Source organism: Tinamus guttatus, unplaced genomic scaffold (assembly GCF_059628265.1).
Source record: "Tinamus guttatus ecotype Peru unplaced genomic scaffold, ASM5962826v1 Tinamus_guttatus_pri_ptg000033l, whole genome shotgun sequence".
NCBI lineage: Eukaryota > Metazoa > Chordata > Aves > Tinamiformes > Tinamidae > Tinamus > Tinamus guttatus.
In genome coordinates, this window is record NW_028288567.1 from 1,548,072 (window position 1) to 1,558,427 (window position 10,356).

Here is a 10,356-nt window from a genome sequence, read left to right on the forward strand (position 1 = left end):
GAAGGGATCAGCTTCCCCTTGAATCTGTCAAAGCCTTGCAGCTGGACAGCAAGACTCCTTGCTGAACTTGTAGATCATTTCACCACATGGAAGTCATGTTAAATACTTCAATCTAACAAGTATTACCAAATTTCAGTTACGAGTGGGGGGTTTTTGTTCGTTTTGGGATTTGTTTTCCTCCTCTTTGCTACCAGGTGTCCAAACTTGTATGCTACAGGCACGTTAGAGATTGTGCCTGTATAAAGCTGCTTTTGTGTGCGGCCCTGCAATTACTAGATTTTGAAAATGAACTAGAAATTGAATGTTGCTTTAATTTACGGTATTTCTTGATCTATTGGGAAGAACTTTTTAAATATATTTATATAAAAATAAATTCTGCCTGTTCGTGTTTTCAGTATTATCAATGGTTTTGCACTGCCACTGAAAGCAGAGCACAAACAGTTCCTCATGAAAGTTCTGATTCCCATGCATACTGCAAAGGGATTAGCTTTGTTTCACGCACAGGTAAGTCTTTACATATTTTCAAGATTTTTTTTTTGTGTGTTTACATTTGAAACTAATGAAAATTAGTGTGTGTTAATGTCTGTATTCCAAAATACTTAATGTAATCACTGAATATTTCATTGGGATCTTAGGTAAATACTAATTCTAAGATAGTGTCTTGTAAATTTCAAAAGTGAAAGAATGTGGCAGTTGGTCATGTCAACTAAAATGGGAAGTTGTTTTTGGTTGCCTAGACTGTCACATTTAAGCCTAAAACATAACCTCAAGGCCTTGTTCTGTTATCACTTCCTTAGGCAAACTAAATGCTGTGTATAAGGAACGTTGAGTTTGGTCGCACGCTTACTTCGGAAATGCTTTCTTTCGTCTTTAAAAAAAAAAAAAATCCTATATCCAAAAACATAAGTAAAATAGACAAATTGAAGGCAGAAATCCAATATCTTGTTGGATCAGCTAGGAATTATGCAGCTCCATGACATCCTGCCAGAATGGAACGGTTCCTTGGTTCACTTCTGTTCTTGTATTTAGCACAGGCACTCAACAGTTGTTTGAATAACATGCATCCTTTCCAGGCAGAGTGGGACTTGAGTTTTGACTACATTTTATGCAAATGAACAAGTAATTTGCTATATTTCATTAAAAAATTGCTTTGTTAACTTTAGCCAGCTCACTAATATCATACGAACAGAAGATACGGGGAAAGAAATGGGTTTCTAATTAAAGTGGAGTCATGATAACTCTGCAGCCTACAAACGGGATCAAGTCAAGAGCTCCGTTAATTCCTGATTCTCGTGGCAGCCCTTTTAACGAAGCGCCTTGTCCTCGTGGCGCGTTGCTGCCTCGTCGGGGAGGCCGAGGGCAGCGCCTGCTCCTGCGGGAAGCTTCCCTGGCGCCCGGGAGCCGGCAGTGCCGCCAGCTCTGCCGAGAGCAGCACGCAGCTCCTGGAGCGGGTTGTTCATCCACCCCTTCGCAATGCGTCAGGCCCAGGTGTCAGAAGTATAGAAAACACCACCTGGAAATGAAAGAGCAGCCCTTGTTTCCTGCTTCACGTTGCCCCAAGAAGCGGAGCAGCACCGGTCCCGTCCTGCAGCCGGGAGCAGCCAGGTGCTCTGCTGCAGCAGCGCCCGCTCGGGCTGCCTTGAGGCAGGGCCCTGGAGCTGGTTTGAGTTTGTTTAAATAGTTCATGTACGGTACAATAATACTGTAACGGTGCTCCTATTTTTCGTGTGACACCATTTTTAGTCCACACGTATCCTTATCTGAGTGTTTAAAAAAAAAAAAATAGACGTGTTGTAATTGCAGCACCATAATGATCTGGTTTGGTAGAAGAGATTAAAATGGAAAGATAATACTTAAATTCAAATGTTCAAGTATGGAAATATATGTAAGGCATGCAAATGGTCTCAGTTTGCTGAAGCCGATGCTAGGGGAATCTGGGATTGTAGCCACCTGAGGAATGGGGTTCTGGTGTGGTTTCTGTCCTGGGCAGAGGCAGGTGGCTCAGCTCCCTAGCTCCTTGTTTCCACACTTCCAAACATTCGGGAAACGCTTGGGGCTGCCTCCTTTTTTTTTTTTTTTTTGGGCGGGGGGGAATAATTTAAAATAGCTGCCTCGGGATGTTATTTTTTTCCAGTTTGAAATGCTTGAAATTAGAATTTGTGGTACTTAGTTATGCTATAATATCCACTCAGTGTCTGTTTAAACTAAAAAGCTGTATATGACTTGCATTTTAGCTGGCCTATTGTGTTGTACAGTTCCTGGAAAAAGACACAACCTTAACAGAGCCTGTAAGTATTTTTGAATTGAATGTTTTTCTGCTTTTAATCTGAACTTCCAGTTTCAGTGCAGCTCATTAGAACCCTAGGGCAGCACTAACTGCAGCGTGCATTATGATCTGTAGGCATTTGGGGTGAAAAGTAGTGTGTATTTTTTTTAACAAGTCAAGGACAAGTGTTGGAGAAATCTGGCTTTTCCAAGTACTGTTATCTTCTTAATCCATGACTGACATGGAGCACAGATTTAAATAAAAACTGGAACCGCTGAGATGATGCGGATCATCTCATATGAAAAAGTCTTTACCTGCAGTGTTCCTTCCTACTAGGACCTGAAACTTCATATTTTTGATGCTCCTGGCTTGTACCTAACCACTAGATGAAGCTTCAGGGAAATAAACAGTCCCAAAATACAAGCTGACAAGAGCAACCCTACTTTATTTAGAACTTTGGAATTCCAGATGTATTTCTGCCCTGTCTCTTCAGCGATGTCAGCGCCTCTTGGTGTGTTTAACAGAGGTGCTTCGGGCTCCGGTGGCCTTTGCAGGCCGCATCTCCTGCGATGGCTGTTGGCAGTTGGGCTGCGCAGGGGCTTGTGCTGTTCATTGCAGAGTCCCCAAAGAGAAATGCAGGCTCAGGGCAGCTCCTGGGGATGGGAGCTGGCCAGGCCAGCTAGGACAAAAACCCTTTGTAGTTTAATAGTTGTAAAACTTTCAGTTAAGGCTGTATTGAATTTTAAGTACTTTATTTTGGTTTTGATGGAAAAAATCAAGAGGTTTTGCAGTTTTTCTTAGGGAAAAAAATAGTTTTGTGGAAACAACTTGTAAATTTTCACCAGGCAGACTTGGATGGTGCAACCGGGCTGCCCTGTGTGGGTTTGTGCCGGCTGCTCGAGGCGCTTCCTTCCCGCGGAGTGTCCCTGTCCCAGCGCAGGTCTCCAGGGCGGGATTCGCTCTCCAGCTACTGATTTCCACAAAACTTCTAGGGATTTAGATGAGGATTTAACTGTATCGGTTTTCCAGTTTCATTAAAACTGGAGAGTGAATTGCTTTTATTGGGTAGGATGTGAACAGCAAATGGACAATATAACATAAAGACCTGTAAGAATTTTTTTGTCGAAGTGACAAAATCAGAACTTCCTGATATGAATTTGCATCCCACCAAATCCAACTCAGACTTTTAAGCGGGAAGTCAGGGCTCCCTGTGCCTCCCTCCTGTGCCACGTGCTCTAGGTGTCCCTGCGTATGTAGGGGGGTTGGACTAGATGATCTCTAGAGGTCCCTTCCAACCCTAAGCATTCTATGATTCTCCCTTAGCTACGGATGCCCTGGTACCTTGTCCTGAGACCTCCCCTGGGCCATCACTGCAGACATTTTTGGTCACGCTCTGGTCAGAAAAGTGAGTTCAGAGTGGAGCAGATACAAGAAGTGACTGCAGAATCGCTGCCTCTGCTCACCTTGGTCGTGGGCCCTATAAGGGATGACTAAAAGTTGAGAGGGCAAGAAGTGAAGCTTTAAGAAACTTTCTGAAATGCTTGAACTGTAAATGTCAAAATTTGATAGGGCAGCTGATGAAATAGTATTTAGAGGGTTTTTTGTTGTTGTTTCGAGGGAAGGACGTTTTGGCTGTAGGTCACGGAGTATTTTAAGCCCCCCCTTAGGAAGGAGGCTGCTGAGCACCACGTGTGTATCTTTCTGGCAGGAGCCGTCGCTCGGGGTCGGTGCTGGGGCACGTGGAGCGGGTGGCGAGAGCCTCAGCTCACAGGGACCTCTGCAGAGGAGACGCGAGGGCGCCTGGCCGGCCCTGCCGCGGCGGGGCCTGCGCGCGAGGAGCAGCCGGCGCCTGGGCGCTGCAGCGCGGCGCGGGGGCGTGTGGAGTCGCGCAGGGAGGAGCGATAAAAGCCCAGGGGTTTCGTGTAGGAACAACAGCCGGAGCTGTGCAGGCACACGAGTATTGCGGGGAATAAAACTCTTGAGCACAACTGTACATGGGTGTTTTAATATGGAAGTGTGGTCAAGGTGGAAATTGTATGGTCAGTAAAGAGCAAGGATTAGGTAGGTGTCTTGGAGAGGTTTGTGCTCTTCTGTTTGCACTCTGCTATGCTTCTAGATTCACCTGCCTTCCAGCTAAGGGTGCGTGGTAGGTTCTAGCTGCCTTTCCTGAGTAAAGGTGCTTGGCTGAATTTTTGGGGATTTCTTCCCTTGTTTTGGAGGAAGAGAAACGGTTGGCAGAATGGGGTGTTACACTTGTAAATGCTTGTGGGGGTTCTGTAAGGAGACGAAATCTCAGTAGTGGGTAACCGTGTCACACATCCAGCATCTGTTAACTAGCTGGGAACCAAGTGGATACAAACACGAACTTGCTTCTCGTGGGTTTGAGCCTAGGACTGCCGTGAGTGGCCGGCGTTTCCTCGGCCGCTCCGTTCCACACGGGGCGATGCCCAGCCCTGCAGAGCAAGGGCTGCCGGTGGCGTAAAACCAAACACCAGGGAGGCAGGAGGAGCCGCGTCCGGGCGGCCCGAGCCCGCGCGGGGGTGAGGCCTGTCCGCAGGGGGAACTGTCCGCGCGGAGACGCTCCCGCCTCTGGCCGCGCGGGCGGGCGGGCGCCTCTCGCGGCCAGCACCGACCTGGTCGCTGGGACGCTGCGTTGGGTGTTTGTCTGGGGGACATGGGCCTCCGGTCTCCTACTTGCTGTGTCGCCTGCTCCTGGGAGCACCTGGGGTGTTCTCCAACCTCACATGAGATTATTCCTGCACCTCCTCTGGAAACCAACTTTCTCTGTGAACTTGCATCTTTATTTCCCGGTTTCCAGTCTTTGCCACTGCAAATTCTAGAAGAGAAAAGGTGATTGAGTCCATGGCCCTCCGTAGAGCCCTGGTGGCATAGCCCGTGTAAAAGATATTCTGGGAAAGTGGAGCTACAGGGGAGTTAAATGCACATTTGTGAAGCTTCGATGTTGTCCCATCAGTTAATATGGGTACTGGAGGGGAGTGCAGCGTGAAGACTTCTTAAAGCAATAGCATGTGTATTATTCTGAAATAATACAAGATGAATAAGTAAGATAAATACTGCCTGGTCTCATTTAAAGTCTTATTTTTCAGTGAATGGACCTATATTTAGCTGTATTGCCTTTAGGATAAGGAGAAGCAAATTGGTATTTAATTTTATTTTTAAATGAATCTTACCAAATACTGAATACAAACTTTCTGGTTTAACTTGTGGTTTTTTTTTTTTTTTTTAATATAGGTAATCAGAGGACTGCTGAAATTTTGGCCAAAAACTTGCAGTCAGAAAGAGGTTGGTTTTGTTTCTGCTTTATAAAACGTTAGAGCAGCAGGTTCACATACTTCATCTCTGCTGCATTTCTCAGGGGATCTATTGGAGTTCCTGCAGTTCTCAAATTCCTGGGGTGCTGATGTTTGTCCTGCCACTCAGTGCAACATTGGTTCTGTATCTACCACTTACTGTGCTGCTGGTCTCTTAAAGCTATGTTAAAAGTTGCGTGTTATTTCAGATCTCTCAGAGAGAAATAACTTCTTCCAGATGAAAAGTCCTTTAGTAGATAAGTACCAGCTCAGAGGCAGTCGGTCTGCAACGTGCTGCATTTGATACTGGAATACCAGGACAGCTGTGGAGCTGGTGCATGAGCTATCGTATGAAATTCTACTTCAGTGCAAATGTTTCTTCTGTGTAAATGTAACTTTAAATGACCTCAGGAAATTCATTTTTCTGATTGTCTCCTATACAATGAAAGATGGGAGCTTGATGCCAGCAGACGCCACCTCCCTGGCTGCCCTTTAGAAGAGGGGCCCCTTAGCATGAGACCCCCCTTGCGTGAGCAGGGCTGAACCCTGCACGCTGCCCCCGCTGCTGCCGGTCATTTAAAGCTGAAGTTAACAACCTACCACTAGAACCCGCTTTGGAGATCGCCACTAACAACAGCCTTTGCAGCCTCTCTTGAAGAAACAAAAAGGTTTTAGCATTTTTAAACTATTAACAAAAAAAATCAGACAAAGCAGCAGGGTTGAAGCTTTGAGAGCAACTATCCAAGAGAAATCCAAGATGGGAGCTTGAATGTGGTGGATAAAAGCGACCCTTCTTTCAGGTTGTGGGAGAATTGAGCTGTGGCTGTCTCGTAGAACGTGGTAACACACTCTGCTCTTGGCAGGATTTGGGACTAACGTGCAAGCTGTATTTTGTTTGTGTTGGCAATGCAAAATGTTCTCATGCTTTTTGATGTGCTTTTTTTATATAAACAGGTAATGTTCTTAGGTGAAATTGAAGAAATCCTAGATGTAATAGAACCAACACAATTCAAAAAAGTAGAAGAGCCTCTATTTAAGCAAATATCCAAGTGTGTATCAAGTTCACATTTTCAGGTAAAAAAAATAAATAAATAAATTAAGCATAAAAATAACTTGTAGTAACTTATTTTATCTTTTTTGACCCCTAAACTTTGACCTCTAAACTTTGTATTTCAGGTTGCAGAAAGAGCATTGTACTTCTGGAATAATGAATATATTCTTAGTTTGATTGAGGAGAACATTGATAAAATTCTACCAATTATGTTTGGCAGTTTATACAAGATCTCCAAAGAACACTGGAATCCGTATGTAATGTTAACTCTTCCCGTGCTATCAGAATCAACTGTATTACTCTGCTCTTTCATGGTTGGATCATAAGGAGATGATGGAATAGGAATGGAAATAGTAGACAGCTATAATATATGGACAACTGTACAAAACAGGCAGTCTCATTTACAGTAAGAAAGCAAACAAAAAAAACTGAAATCCTTATCTGGTGCTGTAGCTTAATTGAATTCTCTAGAGGTGCATGTGCAGCAAAACTGTGCTATCCATAAACACTTCTGGTAGAGTCCATAAACCCCATCTTAAACCACGTGTCTGTCAGTCCTCTGCTCTGTTCTTCTGCCCAATCTTGGAGTTGATGACCAGAAGCTTTATGGACTCAAAGTATTTCAGGTATTATAAAACTGCTGTGAAAACTCAGTTTTGTAAATGTTAACATAGCTGAATGGCTTTTATTATACAGCCACGGTAATGCTTATGCCCTGGTGAGTGCTAGAGTCAGAAGCTTATGGTTATAGAGCCATTAAAAAAAAAAAAAAAAAAGTATTTTATTTACAGAGAAAGTAACCGTAAATAATTTTGCTCCAAGAACTCATTGACCTTAGAGCAGCATCTTAAAAACAAAGTTCTGAGTCCAAAAAGGAAATTGGACACTTGTTCACCAGAGACTTTTGTGTTGAGTAACCTGCTGGTGTGCTCCTCCTGCCCTAGCACCATCGTGGCACTCGTGTACAACGTGCTGAAGACACTGATGGAGATGAACGGCAAGCTCTTCGATGAGCTCACCAGCTCCTACAAAGCAGAGAGGCAAAGGTACTGACACCTCGTCCAAACGATGCTGCTAAGCGTGTGCCTGAGATGCTCCCCCTGAAGAGGAGCAGACTTGCCCCGCGCTGCCCGTGGGAAGCTCCTGGGCCCGTGGGCAGTGCGGAGGGAGCGGAGCCGCGGGGGCTCCGGGCCCTGCCGAGTCGGGAAGCTCCTCTGTGCGGGAGGGCAGCCCGGCAGCTGCTGCCAGGCGCTCCCGGCGCTGCGGGAGGCCTGGGCTGGGGAGCAGCTCGCCCGAAGCCTCCTCTTCATCCTGCTGAGCCTGAGCGCTGCGCAGGCGACAGCAGCTTGTCCCAGGCCAGCCCAGACCCCTGCTCGGCCTCCTCCCGCCAGCTCTGCTCTTCCTCCCATGGCGCTCGGTTTCTCCATTTGTTTGCTTGCAAAAAAGAACCTCCTGAGCCTTGCAGTCATCAGTGAATAAAGACGAAGCTGCAATGGAGCTTTTCAAGTGGTACCTTCATCCTTTGCCTCAAAGAATAGCTTTGGGCATGAGAAGCCTGAGGGCTTACTGGATATTAATCAGTTTTTAGGCATCTGCATCTATACATTGCTCTTAAAGCACATCTGAAATTTGGTATTTCACTCTTTTTGCAGAGAGAAGAAGAAGGAATTGGAACGTGAGGAGCTGTGGAGAAAGCTAGAGGAGCTGAAGCTGAAGAAGGCCTTGGCAGAAAAACAGAACAGCACTCACAACGTGCTGAATGCACACAACTCAAGTGCCAAATAAACAAAATGACAACCTCTACACAACAGATGTACTTTTTCCTACCCTTTTGAAATATAGAAAAACTTGCAAAATAAACCTCATCAGTATAATAGGAACAGCCGACTTTTTCTCTGGCAAAATGTAAATGAAAAAGATTTAAGTTCAGCAGTTAAGTGATGTCATTACCACAGCATATTGTAAATTTTGTCTAATTATTGATATATTGTCACTTCCAACGTTTCATAGAACTGAATTACCTTTAATGAGTGAAATAATTATGGGAGTGGTGAGAACTATGACTTGAATTTTTGATTGTGTTGCACATAGGTGGTATAGTTTGCTCTGTACATTTTTTTCCTTGTTTTATACGTGCTTTTCACAGCGCTGCATACCTTGGTTAAGACTATAGAAGAGGCTTCTAGTTGTGCTGTATTTTCTCAAATAAAACTAAGGTACGTTACCAGGAACTTGAGACATCTGCTATGTGCCCCTCGCAACGCCGAAAGGAACGTGGCTTGCCGGTGGTCTCGGACTCCAGATTGAATTTAGCTTTGCAAACAGCTCATGGTAGAGTGAGGCAAAACATGGAAGGGGTGAGTTCCGAGGGTGGCCTGTGCGTCTGCCCCACGCTGGGGCGGGCGCCTGGTCCTGCTCCTGCCCCACGTGAGCCTGGCCGTGACATTCGTCGTGTGCCAAGGCCGAGTGTGGCCGCTGCCGGCAGGGCCTGGGGCAGCCAGGCTTACGTGGTAAGGTGGGAAGACTGTCCACAAGTAGTTCCTTGTTTTATTGAAAGAAAATGCAGTCTGCTCCTTGGAGGTGGAAAGTTGATTATAGAAGTCTTGTCTGTTTTACTTGATCAAGTATTTTTCACATCTTTTATCAGAGTACCATTCCAATCTCTTTAAATTGCAGTTGTGTGGAAAACTTTTGTATTGAAAGACCTTTGGGGAATTGAGCAGCATTCAATAAAGTCTTTATGTTTGTATTTAGTGCTGTATATCACATCTTTGTGTTTATAAAGACCAAGAGAAGTCGAATGGCTCTTAGAAACAAAGCGTTAGTTGTACCACACTTATTTAAATAACCCATAGTTTGTCACTAGCTGACAGCAGTGAAAGCCGCAGGGCCCTGAGGTCTAAGTTTTGGTGACTGAGGGTGGCAGGTTTTGCTGAGATCCTGTCCTCAAGTTTCTTTTGCCTGTTGCTTGACTGTTTTACTGACTTAACCCAGGTACCAGGGAGAAGTCTACATTACAGTGGTTTTTTTTTTTTTAATACATTTTTTTTTAATTACTTCTGTTATTACTTCAGCCCTTGTCTCTGAGGGGCTCCCTTTCTTCTCTAACCCTCCCTGGAGAGGTTAAACAAGAGAAGCTCTTTAAGAGCCCGTTGCTGATCCAGGAGTCATTTATCTTCAAAGCAGCAGTACCCAGGTGGGGGTGCTGCCTGGATAGTCTGGACCCTTCAGCTACTTCTGCGGGGCTTCAGCAGAAGCTTCAGCTACTTCTGAGGGGCATTTTTCCCCTCACCCCCCTGGCATGGGCTCCAGGGCCTTTCCTGTGCCCTGCACGTTTCCCCTTGCACAAACACCTTTCTAGGGCCATACCTGGCACAGCAGAGGCTGAAGAACTTTTCCACTTTCCTGTTCAACCAGGGCCTCACACCTGCATAGCCCAGGCTGTTCCCAGGCAGTTTTGGGGTTGTTGCTACTCTTACAAGTCACCTTCTGAGGAGGGTGTAACCAGCTCCTGAAGGCCGATGCCTTCCCAAAAGCTGGAGCTGGGGTGGGGGTGGAAATACTTAAATACTTTTCATGGTGCTTCCTGAAGCAAGACTTCAACCTAGGGCTGTTAAGGGGGCCAACCTGAGCTTCAGCCAAGAGCAGTCACAGCTGTCCTACAACACTAAGGAAAGAGTGGCTCTGCCAAAGTCAGGGTCTGCAACACGCACCTTGCTGAGGTAGAG

At 45.5% G+C, this 10,356-nt stretch overlaps 1 protein-coding gene across 1 annotated transcript in view; it reads left to right on the forward strand.

The window, feature by feature from the left end:
* The window catches only part of PPP2R5A (protein phosphatase 2 regulatory subunit B'alpha), a 37,402-nt gene extending 28,613 nt beyond the window's left edge, over positions 1-8,789 (forward strand). The window contains exons 7-13 of the mRNA XM_088532048.1: positions 396-504; positions 2,235-2,288; positions 5,519-5,569; positions 6,532-6,651; positions 6,754-6,881; positions 7,573-7,674; positions 8,281-8,789. Of these exons, the coding sequence (XP_088388174.1) occupies positions 396-504; positions 2,235-2,288; positions 5,519-5,569; positions 6,532-6,651; positions 6,754-6,881; positions 7,573-7,674; positions 8,281-8,413 (697 nt within the window). The 3' untranslated portion in view covers positions 8,414-8,789. The remainder of the gene's footprint in view (positions 1-395; positions 505-2,234; positions 2,289-5,518; positions 5,570-6,531; positions 6,652-6,753; positions 6,882-7,572; positions 7,675-8,280) is intronic.
* The last annotated feature ends 1,567 nt before the right edge of the window (positions 8,790-10,356 follow it).